Source organism: Pteropus vampyrus, unplaced genomic scaffold, assembly GCF_000151845.1.
Source record: "Pteropus vampyrus isolate Shadow unplaced genomic scaffold, Pvam_2.0 Scaffold387, whole genome shotgun sequence".
In the NCBI taxonomy this organism is placed as follows: Eukaryota; Metazoa; Chordata; class Mammalia; order Chiroptera; family Pteropodidae; genus Pteropus; species Pteropus vampyrus.
In genome coordinates this window covers 1,089,247-1,110,274 of record NW_011889168.1, presented here as the reverse complement: position 1 = coordinate 1,110,274, position 21,028 = coordinate 1,089,247, and the positions used below count along the sequence as shown (strand labels likewise).

At 37.9% G+C, this 21,028-nt stretch overlaps 1 protein-coding gene across 1 annotated transcript in view; it reads left to right on the top strand.

Annotated features, from left to right (window-relative positions):
- The window catches only part of EFHC2 (EF-hand domain containing 2), a 168,477-nt gene that overhangs the window by 72,365 nt on the left and 75,084 nt on the right, over nucleotides 1–21,028 (top strand). The window contains exons 4-8 of the mRNA XM_011380026.2: nucleotides 2,153–2,376; nucleotides 5,687–5,938; nucleotides 8,088–8,201; nucleotides 8,568–8,706; nucleotides 15,050–15,221. Of these exons, the coding sequence (XP_011378328.2) occupies nucleotides 2,153–2,376; nucleotides 5,687–5,938; nucleotides 8,088–8,201; nucleotides 8,568–8,706; nucleotides 15,050–15,221 (901 nt within the window). The remainder of the gene's footprint in view (nucleotides 1–2,152; nucleotides 2,377–5,686; nucleotides 5,939–8,087; nucleotides 8,202–8,567; nucleotides 8,707–15,049; nucleotides 15,222–21,028) is intronic.

Below are 21,028 nucleotides of genomic sequence, written 5' to 3'. Positions count from 1 at the left end.
TCACCAGGCCAGTCTAGATTCATATTTGGCTATGTGCAGGGAGGGCTCAACACAGGAATGATGGCACCTGCCCATAGGCTGCATGGGAGGAAGGCTCAATGCAGGGACAATATCTGCCGCCACTCCAGCCCCTGCCCTGAATCCACACAACCCAATTTCTCCCTGCATGTCTTAGGGCCACGGTCCCTCAGCCAGTGTCCAGGGTGAGTGCGTGGGAGTGCCTGAGTCTGTGTGTAGGCCCTTTATGAGTATGCCTGGGTTTCCAACAGCCTGTCTCACCAGGGCAGATGGAATTCCTGCTGGTTTTCACAGCCAAATGTTTTAGGGGCTCCTCTTCCCAGCACTTGTACTCTGGGCTGGAGAGTCTGGTATGGAGTTGGGATCCTTTGCTCCTCAGGGAGGACCTCTACAGCTGAGAGAACCCCCTGATTCTCAAACACCACACATGGATGTGGGGCCAGTTTGTTTTGCATCTCTTCCCCTTCTACCAGTCTTGACTTGGCTTCTTCTTTATATCCTTAGTTATAGGACTTCTATTCAGCTAGTCTTCAAGTAGTTCTCTGGGTTGATTGTTCTATAATTTAGTTGTAATTTTAATGTTGTCATGGGAGGAGGCAAACACAGTGTCTACCTACTCCACCATCTTGACCGGAACCTCCCTTTTATCTTTAACCCTTGAGTAGATTCTCAAGCTTAAGTTAGTCACAGATGTTGAGAGACAGTTCTCTATGGTATCGTGCATTTCTATAGATCTTATAAGCAGAGATGCAGACTTCTTTTTGTTCTGGACTACTTCAAGGATGTTTAGGTAGCAATCAGCTTTGGAAGACAGAGAGTCTCTTCCTCTGGAACAAATTACAGGTTTGCTCATAGCCTTGGAAGATAGAGGTGGTATCTCCTTCCAGAGCAAGAGACAGACATGCTTACTGTTTGGTCTAATAAAGGTAATGTTTCCTTCTGAAGCAAAAAGCAAGAATGCTTATTGCCCATCATAAAAGATTTGGGTTCCTTAAGCTCAGGTTTCCTCTCCTGTAATGTAGCCCACTGCATGTGCAGGAGTTACCTGGATATTGTTGTCACCTGTGGGAATTTAGGCTTAGGAGACTGGTGCAAAAAATATCAGTTTATTACTCACAGCAATAAACTGCCCTTTACTTCTAACCAAAGTATCTTGTGTCTTCTGCTAGACTCCATGAATCTGTGGCAGGCTAACTCATTAGCTTGTAAGTAGGGTAAAATCTCAAACTGTAAACAATTCTTGAAAACAGGTTTTAGCAGTGTTTGGGTAAGTTGGCTGGTATGGTGTGGTATGGTTAGCATACTCATCTAGAAAGGTAATCCTTTTACTTCTAGTGGCTAACCACCATTTTGAGTATACATTGGAACCTGGGTCCGTATTCTCAAGAGAAGAAATGAATGGACATCACAGAGTCAGAAGTAAAAGATGGGGTGAGATCCATAACATTTGATCCAGAGCATTGGCTACAACTGTGAAGCCTCTTATAACTTTCACTTCGTGTATCTGTGTCGGGGGGCATTGGGTGAAGGTAGACAGAGGCTATGGAAGAAGAAGGAGGGTGAAGAGGTTGGTAGAGGAAAGAAGATTCCACAAAGCATCAAAGCAGCATGAAGTCATTCATGTTTAAAGGAGCTATAAATCATTGTATTGGCACTTATCATATTGAAGTGTGTTAGCTTATTTTTTTGAGCCAGGAGTATGCATTTTTGTGAGCACTCTTTCTTGGGGTCTTAGTGCCTTGTTTAGTGTGCTCACATTGAGTGCTAGTAGGTGAAAGTGAGTGCGCTTGTTCTGGGAAAATACATGATGACAGTGTCCGGGGCATTAGGTTTCACTCTGTTTATGTCCCCTTTCTCTCTCATCCAAGTCTCTGTGGTTTGTTAAAGTACTTTCTTAGTACCACTTAGGCAACTCTAATAACATGTAAAACTGGTCAAATAACTTTTGACCTCAGAAGTCTCAGCTCCCTCTGGCACTCTCAGAGTTGGAACATACTAATGCTGCATCCAAGAACAAGCCCTTTGCCCAGGTAAGTGTTGTGGGAAAGCATTCGGGGCTGTTGGCAGAAACGTGCTATGACTTCTTCTCTGTTAGCCACACGATGAAACAATTGTATTTTATTTCACACCACAGGGACTTTTATCCAACGTCGTCGGATTTCTCTACCACCTCCTGATGATGATCAGTTTTATACTGTGTATCATTTCAATATCAACATAGACATTGTCTTTTATGGCTGGGCATTCAAGATTTATGACTGTGATGTATTCACAAAAAACTTTTTGAAGAAAATAGGAATCAAATTAAATCCCCCGGGAGAGTGTCCAGAAGATCCCTACATGAAGACATGGAGACAGGTAAGAAGTTGATATGTCCATGAGTTCTTGTCTTCAGAATGAGAATCACTTCAGAGAGTTAATAGACGGTATTGGTACTTCTGATGCAGATATGAAAGAACTTTTGGGGTCATAGTCACTGGAGTTGCCCTCTCCTCCTTTGGGCTGGAGGGAAGGCTGGGTGTTGGCCTTAGTGTGGGAAAGTCTCACTTACTGCCCCCACCCCCACTTCTCTCCATGGAGAGTTTCTCTTCCAGGCATAGGAGTCTTTAGTGAGCTGCCCACATGGGACAATTTCTAAGAGCTCGTGATTGGCTTTGTGGTCACTGATAGTATAAGAGTTGGGCCCACACTTACTTAGCTTGTCTTTTCCCATTTAGTTGCCGAACTCTGTGAAAATCTTGGCTTCTGTACTACTCATTTACTGAACTGAGCCCTGGGTTCAGCTTTTACCCATTTCCTTCTTCCACGAGACTCCCAGCTCCCCTATGGTGACATCAGATGCAGAGATGTTCTGGAGGAATGACAAAGGCCATGATTCTGATATATCCCCATTATGAAAGATTGATTGTCTTCAAAGTCTGACCCAAGTTAGTGTAGGGAGGAAAGAATCAGTGTTAGTATTATTGTTATCTTTCTAAAGTTTTTAAAATTATCCCTCGGCCCAAATTTTATGGTTTTTTTTTCCTTCAGCTTTATTGAAATATAATAGACAACTAGTTGCTCATATTTACATTGTACAATTCAATGATTTTTTTCAATTATAGTTGGCATACAATAATGTATTAGTTTCAGTTGTACAGCGTAGTGATTAGAGATCTATATAACTCACAAAGTGGTCACCCCACTAAATTTAGTACCCCTCTTCCCTCTTACATATTTTTTACATTGTTGAGTATTTTTCTTATGCTATACTTTATATATCCATGTCTATTTTGTAACTATCCATTTGTATTTCTTAACCCCTTTGCCCTTTCTTGCCATTCCCCCAACTCCCCTCCTATATAGTAGCCCTCAAAATATTCTCTGTATCTATGAGTTTGTTTCTGTTCCAAATTTTATGTTTTATAGAAGGATCTGAACACCCAAAAGGGCAACTATCATGTGGAATGTCATATAACTAACCAATCTTCTTCCTGGGACTTGAACTCAAATCTCTTGCTTCTTACCCTGATTTTTATTATTGTCATTTGTTTTCCTTTTCTCTTTTAATTGAAGTATGATTATACATAGTAAAATACACAGAAATTAAGTATACAGTTGGATGAGTATTAACAGATGTGTACACCCATGTAATCCACATCCAAGTCAATATATAGAACATTTTGATCCTCATCCCTCCAGAAAGTTTCCTTATGCTTTTTTTCCATTCAGTTCCTTTCCCTACCTAGGGATATTCACTGTTCTCATTTCTGTCCCTATAGATAAATTTAATCTCATTTTTATTGTTTCTAAAACTTGTAATTTATTTTCTTGCATAAAGATAACATAAAATTTAGAATAAAATTCTCCTTTGATTCTTCTTTGATCTTTTGTTAAAAGCTGCATGTAGGGTCATTCATCTATTCCTGCCTCCTAGCCCCAGAAGAATTATTCTTTAATGTTGTAGGCATACGGTCCTCCCGAGAAATATATATTGTTGATCCTGGAATATCTAAGGTGAAATCCTTGTGGCATTATACATGTGTGTATTGGTGTGCAAGAAGATTTATGGTTTGAATTCTTTTTTATTTTTTCCAAATGCTTTAAATCAAAGAGTCTAGATAAATGCAGTCTTTAAAACCAACAGAGAAAACCTAAAAGAAATGGATCCATATGAATAACCAGCCTTTGCACATGGCTGCACTCATTCACTAACAGTTGGTATTATATTATGGTGATTGTGAATAATGATGCATTATGTGCAATACATAGAGCACTGTGCAATTTCATAGGTTTATAAAGAAAAAAAAATCATTTGTGCCAGGAATTGAGAATAAATACCAAGAACAGCCAAGAAATGTTTTAAATAATATCCTTTTAGATTGGGAGATTCATTTTAGCATTTATTCCCTCAGGGAGAAAGCTCTTCAATAAATATAGAAATCTGTGGAAAATTAGGAGTTTAATAAGAGGCTTTTATATTGAGTTTAGTGCTTTTACTTCTCTAGTGTTTGCTGTCTTGAAATGCAAAGTTAAAATTAAACAATTTAACAAAAACTGAAAAGAGCCCCAATGGTAAATGGTATGTAATCAGTAATGCATTTATTAGAGACCTTATAATGCCAAAGAAATATTTTTCAATTGATGAAAGTAGAGGTCCCATAATTTCATTTAAATATCAAGGATAAGACTGAAGAGCCTCTGGAAGGCCATCATATAGCCTCCTGTCTTGGGGTAAGCCTGTACCTAGACTGCCTTGGGCAGATACAAAATTCTGAGAATTTACAATCAGATTACATAACACAATGTAGGACTACATCTCCCTTACCACCAAACAGTTTCTTATATAACTATCCTATTTGGCTACATCAGATATAATGCGGGCAGTTTTGCTCCAGGACAGGGCTGAGAACATGCAAATAGAGAAGAGTTGCACCAAGAAGACTATGTAGCTAGTGATTCCTAGGTTGAGGGACAGAGCACAGGCAGTGGTTCTGTGCCGATTGGGGAGTTCTCTATTTGTTCTGCTTCTGTTTCTGTGGCCTTTCAGGTTCTTGATATCTAAAGTTCTTGAGCAAAATAAAACCATGAATATATTTCTTTCCTTTTACCTCCACAGAAATCTTTGAGTGAATAAGAAAGATATATAGATAGGAATTTTCAGTGAAAAGACAAACACTTTTTTTGACTGAGATATAATTAACATAGACTGAGATGTACAAATCTTAAGTGTACAGATAAAGTTTTGAAAAATATGTACAATTTAGTAAGCAACATGAAAATCAAGATACAGAATATTTTCATCACCCAAGAAAGTCCCTTTGTGCCCCTTTCTGGTCAATCTCTTACCAAGGGGCAATTGCTGTTCTAGTTTCTGTCATCATACATTAGTTTTGTCTTTTCTTAAACATGAATTGTAAGTCTTTGAGAAAAGTCAGTTTTCAAAAACATTTCAGAAATATATTTTAGTGCATTAAAATAATATTTAATATGAAAAACTTCCCAACGATTTAATTTTTAAGGTTAAAATTGGTTATATGTGCATGTACATGAATGTTGTTAGTTGAAATTTAAAAAAATATCACAGAATAGCCTATGGAAAAGGTATGTTTATGTTCTTTGATTGCTTGCATCCCAGAAGTGCTTACACCCAGACCACAACTATTACTGATCTTTTCTCTATTTTCAGAAGCTAGACTGCATACGGCCCTTACGTCCTTATGAGTCCTTCGACACCCTGAAACAGTTTCTTGAGTATGATAGGAAGGTTTTGCGTTTCTTCTGTCTGTGGGATGACTCAGCCTCATTGTTCGGGGACCGCAGAGAACTCATCTTGTTTTACTTTCTGTCTGATGATACTATTGAAATCAAAGAATTGCTACCACACAACAATGGCCGGGATGCTATGCCATTCTTCCTCCAGAGGAGAAAGCTGCCAAAGGTGAGCAGTAGACACAGAACCATTTTCTCAGTTTGCTTGTTGTCTGAAAGACTCTAGTCACTCACTAGAATGTCATGTGTTATGACTATGTGATGACAGTTACCATATATTATTCCAAGTGTTTAGAAAGTTTTCATGTTGTTCCTTGTATTAATATACATCTTTGAAAGTAATAAAGAAGGTATGACGAATTGAGGTTGGAATATTCTGGGTTTAAGGCAAGTAAAGGGAAAAAGGTAGATGCAAGAGAAAGTACCTATTTATTATTGAGTTCACAATCAGTCTTATGAACATAAATGAGTAACAAAAGAATTGGATGGAGCACTGGCCTCTGGCCTCTGCAGCCTACTGAGGAGATCCCATGGCGTTGTTCTGGGTTGTGAATGTACACACACAAACATGTATATGCACAGTAGTGACTCTTGTGAGAGTAGCCACCGGTCACCAACTAGCCACCTTTTCATTTCATTTACTATTAAAAAATAGTTGTCAGACTGATTTCTATGCATATTTATGGCCAACTGAGAGCTAACTTAACTTGAGTACAACCAGAAACATCACAGAAACAGAATACCTGCGTTAGAATTGTGGTTCTGCACTTAATAGTTGTGTCATCTTTGGCAAGTCACTTAACCTGAGTGTGTTTCCTTATCTCTAAAATGCAGTTAAGGAGGCCTCCATCCTGAGGTAACTGTAAAGATCAAATGAGATAACACAGCACAAAACATTATCTAAGGACCTATAAACACCTATAAGGACACACAAAAACATAAAGGCTTTTTCACAGTTCTCTGTAATGTTTTATTTCTTATTTAGATAAAGTATTTTTTAACTTAATTCTTAGTGCTGTGGAAGAGGTTTCTGTAACACTCATTTCTAATGCAAACAACTGCTGGTTATGTGGTCTACACAGGAGGCTTTCCCAGATTCTCTGAGCCCATTGCCGGAAGCCCTGCTGTATTGCTGGGAGGGGTACCGGTGGGGGAGGTAGGCAGGATTTGTCCCAGAGGGAGCTCTAGGGTATGCATAGCAGGTGGCCAGTAGGTACTAGGGAAGCCTGTTTTTAGAATGGCTTTGAAAAATAGGCTGAATATAAAATAATAATGATACATCTGACATTCGCAATGTGCCTTGCCATCAGTTGCTTCATTTATTCATTCATTCAACATGTATTTATTAAATGTCGACTGTATGTCAGCTCTGGGGTTACAGTGGAAAAGAAAATGGATTAAGTCCTGCTTCATGGAGTTTAGATCCTCATGGGGGAGAGAAACAGTAATTGTGGGTATTTCTATGACACTCTCAACATCCTTTGAGGAAGCAAGGAATAAGTACTGTTGTTACTATTGATGACAAAACTGAAGTTCTGGAAAAATACTTGGCCCCAAGGCCTATAGCTAGTAAGTAGTGAAGAGAGAGTTTGTGTCCAAATGTCCTGTTTTTCTATGTTACATGGCTTACTTATACCTCACACATCATAAATTCACATGTTTGAATTCAGATTTCTCATCTGTATGCGATAAACTGATCACTGTCAATCATAAGTTAGTTAAGGTATTTCTTGCAGCTCACACAACTGCTTGGACCACCTCCAGTGCATGTGGAACTGAGGAGCACCCTGACTTTCTCCAGGCCATAGTTTCTGTTAGAGGCCGACCACACTCTGTTGTTCTTGCCACCTCACCACGCTGCTTTTCTCAGCCAGCAAGTGCCTCCTAAGCTCAAGGTTAGGCAGGGTGCTAAGCGGAGTAAAGAAAAGAAGGCAAGGCATAGTTTCTTCCTCAGGGTAGTTTGTAGTTGAGTGGAGAGAAAAGATGACTGCTGATGAAGCAATTAGAGAACCACAAAAAGTAGTTTAATCCTCTGGTAGGTGCTATGGAGCTTTGGATCAGGGACAGGTGAGTAGGATAGGAGAGGTTATAGGGAAAGATGGAGCTGTATCAGGGCCTTAACAAATGGATGGAGTATAGACCAGCCTGCAAGAGGTAAGGAAGCATGGGGAGAGGTGAATAGAGAGTAAGTTGTCTTGTTTTCCTGTGGATGGCAGAGAAGAACTATATAATGCACATTTCCCACTTGAGCCCCTCAAGAGGACCATCTTTTTATTTAGAGGCCATCCACCATATCTTGTTTTGCTTTTGTCTTCCAGTATGGCCCACCTGGAATCTATCAACCAGGTGCGATAACAGATCGAGTAGTTCTCAATTTATATAGTGGCTTGGCAGAGAACCGAGTGTATGGCTACCTGCTGGATAAATGCAAGGTGAGGAACCTCATATTTTATTGATTTTGCCAATGTGGCATCCCTAGAATCTGAAATGTAGGGTGAGTTACATATTCTTCTCTCGTGAGATTGATTGTGAATGAAATTGATGAATATATAAGTGTATGCATTGTATTGCTGTTTATTAATAATAAACATGCTTAAGTGCATGTGTAGTGCTATTATGTAGCACTACATTGCTAAAAATGTTTTAAAATATTAATTTTGACTGGTTGTCTTCTGATTTGATTTTTAAAATTTGGTTATAAATGATACAATTGTTTTTAAAAAATTTCTTTCCTTTGGGAAGGGTTAGATCTTTGGAGGGTCTGTGGTGCCAACGTTGTGTTCCTTTGTTTTTATTAGCTAGGAAAATTAGAACAAGAGTTTTATAAAGATAGTGACCTGTCTATAGGAACCACCATCAATGTGTGGGGAAGGAAAGTGCTCCTTTGTGACTGTGATGAATTTACGAAGACTTATTATAAGACTAAATATGGAATTGGTAAGTGATACATCTGTCAATTAGAAAATATTGAAAACTTCGAATCTTTGTTCCATAGTTAAGATTTTACTTTTGAATTTCAAATGCTAAGCTCATAATAGCTACCATTTATTAAGTATTTGCTATCTGCCAGGCATTTTGTCATCTTATTTCCTCCTAACATCAATTCTAGAAGGATAGGCTTTATCCCCATTTTAGAGGTGAAGAAACTGAGGCTTAAAGTGGGCAAACTTGTTAAAGGTCATGCAGCAAGTAAAGGGAGAAGCAAGATTTAAACTTGTTTCCTTGATGCCAGAGGCTTCTGTTTTCCTTTATAGCCCTCGGCCTCACTATAATATGGGTAAATGTTTTGGTCAAGCAATTGAAATGGGAATCTAGGTGCTTTTCTTTTCACTGAATTCTTGCCTACACAATGGATATACTTATTTGTGTTCTCTGGAGAATTCTCTTGTGCTCATTTGCTCTACCTTTCCCGGGTTTCCAGCTTCTATCTTCTTTAATGTATCAATTTCATTCAGGTTAGTTCAGTTCAGAATGAAAACCAGTGATTTATTAAACACCTACTAAGTGCATGTCATTGCAGTAGTCTTTGATGCTACAGAGTTGAGTAAAGAGTTTTTAGGCTGGAAGGGGAGCACGGACCTACAACATATTATATGGTATTCTGAGAGTCATAGAAACAGGTGGAGGACTTGGTGTGAAGCCAAAAAAACGAACCCCTCATTTGTTAAACCTCCTAGCCAGCTCTGCTCCCTTCCTGGGCCCTCTACCCCAGGTTCCAGATACATGCCGGTGCTAGGCTAAGTAGGGGTGGTAGGAGTTGTTAACCTCCCAGATTGGGGTGTAGAGCTGGAGTTGTGGAATGCTTACTCTTCTACTCCTCTCTCAACCTTGGAATAGTCATGTGAGCACAGTTCCCTGAGGGATGAAATGGAAGCCACAGAAGCAACCACAGCTTTCTAAAAGACAAGATGCTTGTCTCTAGAATGAAATGAGGCCCACCTATGTGCCTTGGTGTCCCCATTGTGTAGTATTCCTGGCCTCCTGGGAATTTTTACATTGTGAGAGAAGGCACACTGAGTGCACCAAGGGATTGGCATAAAAAAAGGCTTTTAATTTCACTCTTTGGTTCATTAAAAGAATTTGTTCCACTGCATCTGCCTGCCAAAATAGTCAAGAGGTGTGGGCATTATAGGGTCATACTGGTGGCCTCTTCTTATTTTATTTTCTAACATTGGTTCTCCTTAGTGGACACAATTGGGTATATTTGTTTTGGGGACTGTGCTCAAGAGGCAGCCAGGAATGTGCAGGTGGTGGCTGTTGTCGAGAAGCTGCTAGTGACCCTTAGATCACTGGGAGAAGAATTTGGTCTTTAATAAATGTAAATGCCTAATTATAATCAATAGGTCTTCAGTGCAGACTTGAAAATTTGAAAAAAAATATAAAATATGAATCACGAAAACATTTACTTGTGTCCTACTGACAGATAACCTTAATATAGAGGATGTGGTGAAGGTTCCAAAATATCATATGATCCTTTAAACATAAAGTCTCACATTTGATTGAGGCCTGTCTGTCAGCTTGATTTTGAGACTATAAAGGTTGCACTTGAGAAAACGAATGTAGTGCTGGAGAGACATGGTTCATTGTTCATTGTTCATTTCTTAATGGGTTTGCAGGGATCTTTGAGAGGCAGGGTAAATTCACTGGTATACTCCAAATTTAGCTGTCTTTGGCAAATATATCAGCTTCAAATGCCCTATGGTTCTTTTCAGTTGAGCCCTAGTGCTTAATTTCTTTCTGCTCACTTCTTTTGTTCACTCTATAGACTTACTGTATTATGTACTTTGCACCTTCAAAGCTAATATAACATTAGCATTATGCATTTAAACAGAAAATTATGCAAATTCAAAATTATGATGCATTTTATAGTCACGCTGACTTTTTATATTCCCATAATATATGTTAAAATATCCCATTTAGCAAATACTATTATTACACAACATTTCTTGAATAACAACAGTGTACTTGATGTAACTAATGACTAGAAATTATATCCACTGTGCAGAGTAGACGGGGAGTGAATAAATATTCTCTCATAATCTTTACATTTGCTTTTCCTGACTTTTTGGTAAGGTTAAATTAATATACTTAATGTTACTTAGATAATTATTTCTGACATTTTAATTTTGTTTATAATTTGTATTGTTCTAAAATTCATAAGACTGACCAAATTATATGCATTATATTTTGGTATCCCTGATGCCCAAACCAGGACAAAATCCCATCAATAATTGTGGTCACATTTCTTCCCTTGTCAATAATGTAGTCAGTAGAATACCTGGCGTCTCTACTCTGCAGCACCACAGGAGCTGACAAGTGGAAATAACATAGCTAGGGAACTCTCTAAGAGGAAGCTAGGGGAACATTTCTAATGCAGTATATAGCCTTGGTGCTTTAGTACCTTCTCTTAAGTAGTGATACCCCAACATTTTGGGGGAAGAAAAAAGTGGCAGACAGCCTAAGAGAAGGAGCTGGCTATAGTCCCAAGAAAGGCACATGAGTAAGCTTTCTATTTATGTAGAAGCAGAGGACCTGATAGAATTCCAAGAGATATCTGTACCCCCATTTAAAACCAATTTGACTCCTAAAAAAGAGGAGATTCTTTCATGTATTTAAGGTTTCTAAGAAGAAGGTGGTTCCATAGAATTCTTCCACAAAACAGCCCAATATGACTTTCCCATTAGGCAGCTTTGCCATCCTGCTGGTGCGGGCTCGTCTGCCGTGCTGTAGCATGTTATTTCCTCATTATTTCATGTGGATGAACACAGACTGGCAAATGGAGGCCTGTTGGACTTTCCTGTAGCATGAAGGTTGGAAAAAGCTCCAAGGTCTCCAGTAGGTGTTTCTTTTACTGAAGGGTCACAGATTTGAATGTAAACTGTTCGTACTTAGAATTCTTGCCATGGGTTATTATTTCTTTGTCTATAAGAGACTTTCTTATTGTTGATTTTCAGTGGCTGGGCCAATCAAACTAGTAACAAGACCATTCATTCCCATTGCCCTTGAATACTTATTAGGCTGTACTGATATCAAGGATGAACAAAAAACTTAAAACATCTTTAATTTTGTGGAGTAATTTTTAACCATTTCTGCATACTTGGTACTAGAAGCAGCAGGACATCCAAGATGAAAGGTTTATTAACCATCATTTGAGCAAATTAGCCATCCCAAGGTATAGCGTTAGGGATGGAATTCACTTCTAGTCTCACCATATGGCCTAACGAATCTGACAATTTTGTCTCTTTTTTCCTCCCTTATGAAGAGGGTTGAGAATTAGTAGATGATTTCTAAGGATTTTCTAGCTAGAGCTAGAAAATGATGTGATTCACTAATTATTTGACCCAAAAATGAGCATCCCACCAAAATCATTCAACTTGGGTATTGAGTACAAGCAGAGATGGATTTACCTTGAAGCTAATAAAGATAATGAAAATTAAGCTTTAGAGTTCTTCCTTTGCAAGGGCCCCAGTCCAAAGCCCTGGGCCTAATTTCTTCTTAATAATTTGGCATTCTTTATTTTGAAGAACTTCTCTCAGATTATATAAGCTTCAGGCCTCCCAAAATCTGGGTCCATATCTGGGTTACTAGAACATACAAGATGAACTTTGGTGGTAATCGAAGGCTTTTCCCAGAATTGTTTCCAAATGAGATGACGAATAGTAAATCACTGTGAAGGAACATTAAAAACTTTAAGAAATAATTTCAGCTCCATAAATTTGTTGGAACCCAGTTAATTGTGGATAGACATTCAATATATATGTTTTTACAAGTCACTTGGAATTAGAGGAATCAGACTATTTGAAAGACAGATGTCTCAGGATCCAGCAGAATGTCAGTATAAGAAGATATTTAGGAAGATGCTTTGTATAAATATGTATACTTTTTCATTTATTCACCAAATATTTTTTAACACTTGAAACACGCAGGATACTGGGATGATAGAAACCAAAGACAGGAAACTTACTCAGGTGCAAGTCCAAAGCTTTGTTAATGCAAGCAGTTACCAGAGAAATGATATCTTCAGTTAGAGTATCCAGAAAGATGTAGGGGGGTTATAACAGTCAGGCGTGATGGAATGGAAAACTTCTTGGCTTTTATACACTAGATGGCACTGTGGGTGCAGAAGAACACTAAATTGGTTCTTTTGTTACTTAAATCTTGCAAAAATGATATTAGTTGAGAAAATACTGTTATGAAATCTATAATTTTGGGGAGAAGTATAGAATGCATTTTTAATTATTTTGCAATTCAATGTGTCTTGTTTTAGTTAGACTGCTCAGATTAGTGTGTAGAATTATGTGTGTGTGTGTATATGTTCTGTTAGAAGAAACTGATTATTCCCCAGTTTTCTAATAATCACATAGAGTCCTTTCTCTGAAATGAAAGTACTAATTGGTGATGTATTTCATGTAACAGCAATGATAGGGTCTACTGCAATTTTGCCTAATTCTAAGATTTGAACTTTCTTCTTTATTACCAAAGCTTCTCTTTAATTGCTACAAATATAGCAATAGGAGAGGCTCATGAGTCACTTCTCTACCTGTGTTCTGGCCACCCTTTTACATTGAGCCAGAGAGAATTTTATGATGACGTTCTCTTTGCCAGTAGGTCTTCTGTGAACAGTTTTTGTTAGGATGAAACAATACTCTTTGGGGATTCTGCTTGAGGGTATTTCCCACACAGGCTCTTAGGAATTCTAAAGGAATGTGAACGTTGAAAATGTTTTCAAATTAGAATTAGAAATAACATCAAACCCTAAACCTTTTGATGAATCAGTGAAAAAAAAAAAAGAGTTCCTCAATTTTAAGAATTAGGTTGCCTTGGAATACAAATTGATGCACATTTTATATTTACTTTTTTAATTTTTCAATTACAGTTGACATTCAATATTATTTTATATTAGTTTCAGGTGAACAGCATAGTGGTGAGACATTTATATGATTTATGAAATGACCCCTTGATCAGTCTAGTACCCACCTGGCACTATATATAGTTATTACAATATTATTGACTATATTCCCTATGCTGTACTTCACATCCCTGTGACTACTTTGTAATTACCAATTTTTACTTCTTAAGCCTTTTACCTTTTTCAGTTATAGAGGTGTGTACTAAATCTGTACTCTTCCTGATATTAGAATTTTGACAATGGAAAAGGAAATCTTTGCTTATGCGAAATTCCTTTCAGTCACCAATGGCAACACCTGTGGATACTCAAGTTTGGGGAAGAAGTAGAAATTAGATTCCATGGGTTGTATTGTTCTGGTTCTGTTTTGTTTCAGGAAAGATTCTGGCATCTGTTTTGCCATTTTCGTGGGACAAACAAGAGATTTGGATCTATTGGGTCAGTGTGTTCTTTGCTGTGGAGAGCACACTTGCTTTCCAGAGATTGTACAGCCTTACAAATGAGTACTTAATTATGAATATGTCCTCAACTCTTTCTCCATCTCTCCTTTTTTACAGATGATAAGTAAATGAAGAAAACCGATAGTATTTGCCACTTAACACTCCTTTTGAGTAAGCCGTGGCTGTTCTAAAAGTTTTGTTGTTTGCTTGGTTTGGGTTTTATTCATTCATTCATTCATTCATTCATTTATTTATTTTATTTTTATTTTTTTGCTTCATCACATTTTAGTACAAGTGTATTCTTTGGGGGGCGGCAGTAAGAAGAGCAACCTGGAGCAGGGGTTGGTGACATAAAGTTTTGTTTTTGTTTTTTAACTAGAAAGTGAAGTGCCATGGCCTGGAGTTGAGTTAGAGGAAAGGGAGAGGGCTGAAAAAGTGGGCACAGGAGGAGGAGACAGTGAATAGGGAAGGTTAAGGCAAAATAGTCAGGAGTCAGTATTGTTTGGAAAGGAATTGGATTAGTGAGTGTTGACTAAAGAGAAGAAAGGGCTAAATTACAGGTTCAAACATAGAATCCGTGGCATGAAGTTCTAAGTTTGAATTTTCATATCATTGGAAAAATCAGGGATGAACAAAAAATATTCAGAAATGGGATGTGATGACAAAAGATAAATGTTTACTTATTTGACATAGACAGTTTCTTTTTTTTCCCTTTCTTTTGAACCAGCGACGATTAATGAGAGAGTTCTGTGGTTTTTGTAAACATGATTGAAACCTACCCTCACAGGATTTTGCTGTGTTTTGTTTGAAAGAGTTTAAAATAGTCTACAAAGATCTCTATGTTCATCCTGAAAACATAACAAACCTTTCAAAACAGCCATAATCAGGACAAAAAAAAATATTGATGTTTCATTTGCTTTTGTTTTTGCTCTAGAGAACTTTACCTCGATTCCATGGAAGGCTCCATCTCCTCCAAAAATAGAAAGGAAATTTCCACCTTATACCGGCTTTGGTTCTGAAGAGGATTCTCTCCGCTCTTGTATAGGCCTCGTGCCCATGCCTCGTCCTAATCTGGGGAACTTCAGGAAGTTCATGGAAAAAGACAGGTGCTTGAAGGAACCATGAATTTGGTTTGATATTTCCCAAATGTGTTTGAGACTTATAATATAGTCCTCATGACGAAACATCAAGGTTAGAGGTCCCCAAGCCCCAGGCCATGGACTGGTACTGGTCCGTGGTCTGTTAGGAACCAGGCCACATGGCAGGAGGTAAACGTTGAGTGAGCGAGTGAGCTCAGCTTCATCTGTATTTGCAGCAGTTCCCCAGTCTCAGTTTCATCTCAGATCATTAGGCATTAGATTCTCATAGGAGCACTGGTCCCTGCTGCCAAAAAGGTTGGGGACTGCTGCTCTAGATGACCTTCAGCTTATCTAATTTCAAGACCAGGAACATATTGTTATAGCTTTTTCATGAAATTGATTACCATGCAAGTATTAATAGGTTCTTACTCAAGTGATTATTTTATTTTATGTTTTATGAGTTTACTGAGATAGAATTGACATTGTATAAATTTAAGATGTACAACATGATGATTTGATACATATATATATATAGAAAAATGATTACCGCAATAAGATTAGTTAATGTCCAGCACCTCGCATAATTATGATTTTTTCCCTTGTGATGAAAACTTTTAAGATTTACTCTCTTAGCAACTTTTAAATGTGAAATATAGTATTGTGAACTATAGCCATAATGTTGTACATTGCATCTCCGAACTTATTTATCTTATAACTGAAAATTTGTACCTTTTGATCACCTTCATCTAATTCCTCCATCTCCCACTTCCTGCCTCTAGCAACCACCAATCTGATCTCTATTTCTATAAGTTTGTTTTTTTTAGATTCCACATATAAGTGGAATCATACAGTATTTGTTTCTCTGTCTGACTTATTCCACTTAGCATGATACCCTATAGGTCCATCCATGTTGTCATGAATGTCAGGATTTCTTTATCTTTTATGGCTTAATAGTATTCCATTGTTTATATAGGCATCATATTTTCTTCATCCATTCATCCGTCAGTGGACATTTAGGTTGTTTCCATGTCTTGGCTATTGTGAATAATGCTGCAGTTAACATGGGGTGCAGATATCTCTTTGGGACAGTGGCTTCGGTTCCTTCAGAAATACTTAGAAGTGGGATTGCTGGATCATATGGTAGTTTCATTTTTAATTTTTTCGAGGAACCTCCAAACTGTTTTCCATAGTGGCTGTAGCAATTTACATTCCCACCAACAGTGCCCAAGGGTTTCCTTTTCTACACATCTTTGCCATTGAGTGGTTATTGTAATAAGTGTCATCTGGATGCACCTGAAGTCCTATAGTCAGTGGGATGGCCACGCTGCTTTTATTATGTATCTTTCTCTCTCTTCAAGGTGGTCCCTAGGAAATGGTGTAGAGTAAGTGTCAGCAAACTTTTTCTTAAAGGGTCAGATAGTAAATATTTTTGGCTTTGCATGCTGTATGGCTTCTGTCACAACTGCTCAACTCTGCCATTATAGTGTGAAGCAACCACAGATAGTCCATAAAACAAATGTGTGGCTGTGTTCCAATAAAATGTTGTTTATGGACACTGACATTTGAATTTCATATAATTTTACCTATCACAAAATATTATGCTTTTGATTTTTTTCCAATGATTTAAAAATGTAAAAGCCATTCCTAGCTCACAGGCCATACAAAAACAGACGGCTGGCTGTATTTGGCCCACAGTCTATAGTTTGACTACCCTTGGCATAGAGGCTTCAGGGATTTGTGTTTTTCAGAATGTTACTTGGCAATTAATATGGTTTGTTTTTTCCATTACAGTTGACATACAGTATTAGTTTCAGGTGTACAACATAGTGATTAGATATTTATACAACTTATGATCACCCAGATAAGTCTAGTACTCACATGACACTATTCCTAGTTACTACAATATTATTGACTATATTCTTTGTTCTGTACTTTACATTCCTGTGACTGTTTTTAATAACTTCCAATTTGTACAGCTTAATCCCTTCACCTTTTTCAGTCATCCCGTCAACCACCTTCCCAGCTGGCAACTATCAAAATGTTCTCTGTGTCTATGAGTTTGTTTCTGTTGCAATTAATGTGGTTTTAATTTGAGAGGTTTGATTGAGTTCAGTAACCATAAATTGCTCATATGGCTGAATATAATTTCAAAAGATGGACTTTCAAAAGTATTCCTGATATATATCAGGAAAAATCTGCCACTGAGTCATATGTATAGAATGTAGGTACTGGCCATGGCTACTTTTTGCTTTTGCAGGGAAAGCAGTCCCTGGAAAAAGAAGTCAGTGGAAAAAGTGGTGGGAAAATGTTGCATATGCTTAACTAGGATTCAGGCTAAACATCGAAGTCCTGTGTGAGTGAAATAAAGGGTCAGGAGAACTCATGGAGAAAAACGATGAAGGGAACATGTAGTCAGACCAAGAGAAGGAGAAGAAAAAGACAGCATCTTAAATTTGATAAAATTAATTGAGTCAGATGCTGTTGTAGAACATTTTGAAGTAGAGAGAACAATAGTTTTGCTATAATTGTAAATATGGTGAAAATATATTATTATGAGTTGTATAGAATGTTTAAAAGGCTGCCTTTGCTATGACATGATGTCCTTTGTCTTTCAAGAAATAATCCTTTATTTTTAAGGATTTTAGATTGTTTTTTCAGTTTTAGAATCAATGCTATTCAAAATGTGGCATCCACACTTATTAGAAATGCTAATTCTTGTGCCACACCCCAGACCTACTGAGCAGAAACTCTGGGGATGGGGCTGGTCCTGTGTTTAACCAGACTTCCAGGATTTCTGATGTGCACCAGGCTTTGAGAAACACTGATTTTAATCACATAATAGGGATACCAACTCATACTCCATCATCCTCTTATAGATAGCAGTGTTTACAGTGAGGTTCCAGGGCAGGATTTTTGATGGATACTTTTCACTAACTGCTGTTTTTAAGGGCAGCCACCCAAAGGAGGTGGGCAGAAAGAATGTTCCTGTTGTAAAAGGAGAGGGATTTTTCTTACAAGTAAACAAAATGGAACATGATCCAGGGTGTTGCTTCTGGAATCCGGGGAAAACAGTTTCTTGTGGGTAGTTGTCTTATTAGTCTCTCCTTCTGTCTACACTGCGTCAACTTGCCCACAGAGCACTGACTGTAGACAGCATTCCACGTTCTTGTCATGCTGTTGTGGGTAGAGAGAGGATGGTGATACAGGAAGAGACGTCTTTAATTGTTTCTTTCTGTCCACTACTCATTTTGTGTCAGGAATACACTTCCCTTAAGCTCCTTCCACAGAGTGACCTTTTTTCCATAGTACCTGGCACATTCAGCTGGAGACTTATACATGAATTTGAATAACCCAAAGTTTTAAAATTGTGAGAACCTAAAGAGGATGATCTCACAAAGCATACAAAACAGTTTCTTAATGCAAATAAATAAACTGTGAATTGAGATGTGCAATTATATATGACATATGTTGGTAATATGTATTGCTATTAAAATTTTACTTGGTGCTAATTGTTGTATGAGGTTAATGGTGATCCACTATGAGTTGTTGGAAGAAATAGTTTCAAATTAAAGCATATAAGGTTTTTTATGGAATGAAGACCCTTATTGTCTGGGTAAAAATTCACTGTGGTGGCCTGATGGGCAGATTGTCCAGTCTGATTTGGGAGAACCAGAATAATGTTTTTCTTGCTGCACCAGAGTGAATTAGTTATTTTGTGCTCTGTGTGCCCACCATGCTCTAATAATCATGCCTATAATGATAATATTACTACTAATAAAAATCAATTTGTGGTTATGACATGCTAACTACTTTATAGTACTCGATCTCTTTTAATCCTAAAAACAATCTCATAAAGTAGATAATATTATTGTGCCCATCCTTCACACAAGGAAACTGAGGCTCAGAGAGTCTATACAATTTGCCAATGCTCACACAGCTAATTTTTAGTTGAACTAGAATTTGCATCCAGGGAAGTCTGACTTCTGGAGTTCACCTTTCTTGCCACAGAACCTGTATTTACCACAGTGTGTGGCAATTACTTGTGTAGGTAATTGTGGTCTCCCTCCTTGAGGTCAAGGACTGGCTTTGTTGCTTCCCTCAGAGTTAGAGTAGTGTTGGTTACATACTTGGGGCTGAATAAATATTTGTCCCATAAGGGAAGAAATGAGTGAATAAATGAGTAAATAGAATAAACATTCATCCTTCCAGTTGTTAATGCTGGGTAGAAGAGACAGATGGACTTTCCACCAGAAAGGCTATTATCCCAGACTTTTGCTATTCATAACCACATAGCTTCCAAAAATTCATGGTTTAATCTTAATCTGTGACTTGTTTCAGATATTGTCTATCTGCTGTCTCTATCAGTCATTTTTTTCCTCTTTAAAATTTTTTCCCTCAGTAAAAATAAGCCTTTAGGTCTCTCCCAACCACAGACGTATATAACGCTAGCTGTTTTTGAGGTTTTCAGTAGGTATGTAGCCCTAGGTGAGCAATTCATTTTTTTAGTCAACAGATATTTACTGAGTATTGGCTATATGCCAAACACTGATCTAGGGGCTTGGGACACATCAGTGAACAAAACAGAACAAAAAGCCCTACCCTTATAGAACTTACATTCTAGCATAGGGAGGTAGAAAATAAACAATAAAGATAATATGTAAGTCTATTCTGTAGTATATGGGAAATATTAAGTACCATGGAAAAAATAAAGAATGTAATAAGTTGCTATGAAAAGAATAAAGGGGAACTGAGAGTATGGTGTTGAGGGGCACCCATGGTTTCAATTTTAAATAGTGTGGTCTGGATGTACCTTACTGAGGAAATATGTTCTAAGTAGAAGGAACAGTCAGTGCAAAGATCCTGAGCAAGGAGCAGGCTTGGGACATCCAAGCAACAGCCAGGAGGCTGATACCAGTAGAGTAGATGATTAAAGGTCAGAGTAGACAAATAAAGGTAATGGTGGATCACATAACATAGGGCCTTGTAGACTGTTATAAGGATTCTTTTGACTTTGAGTGATAAAGGGAGCCTTTGGGAGATCTGAACAGTGGAGTGACTAGATCTGATTTACATATTAAAAGAATCTTTCCAAATGCCTTGTTGAGAGTAAAATGTAGAAGGGCAATGGTAGAAGTAAAGACCAGGCAAGAGGCTACTGCACTAGTCCCAAGAGAAAAGTTGCTATGGATCTGGGTAGGTGCCATAGAAGTGATGAGAAATAGCAGATTCTGGAAATATTTTGAAGGTCAAACCAATAGTATTTCCTGACTGGGTATGAAGTGTGAAAAAGAGAGAAGTTAAGGATGACTCCCAAGGTTTTGGCCTGGGCACCTAGAAAGATGGAATTGCTATCTATTGAGATGAAAAAGACTTTCAGTAGAGTAGGTTTGGGGCAAAAGCACAAGTTCAGTTTCGAAACAAGTTAAATTTGCAATATCTATTAGATATCAAGTGGAGATGCTGAATAACCAGTTGGATATATGACTTTGGAGTTTGGGAGAGAGGTCTGTGCTAGAGATAGAAATTTGGAAGTCATCAACGTGTGGATGATATTTAAAGCCTTGATACTAGAAGAAATCACCACGGGAGGGAACATACATAGAGAAGTAGATAACAAAGTTATTCCTTGTTATCCCCAGGACACCCCAAATTAAGAGTAAGAACCAGCAAAGGAGACTGAAAAATAGCAAACAAGGAGGTAGGAGCAAAACCAAGAGAATACAGGATCCTGGAATCCAAGTGAAGCAAGAGTGTCACAGAAGGAGCAATCATTTGTACCAATTGCTGCTGATTGGTCAAGTTGGACACAAAAATGAACCATTGATATTGGGGAG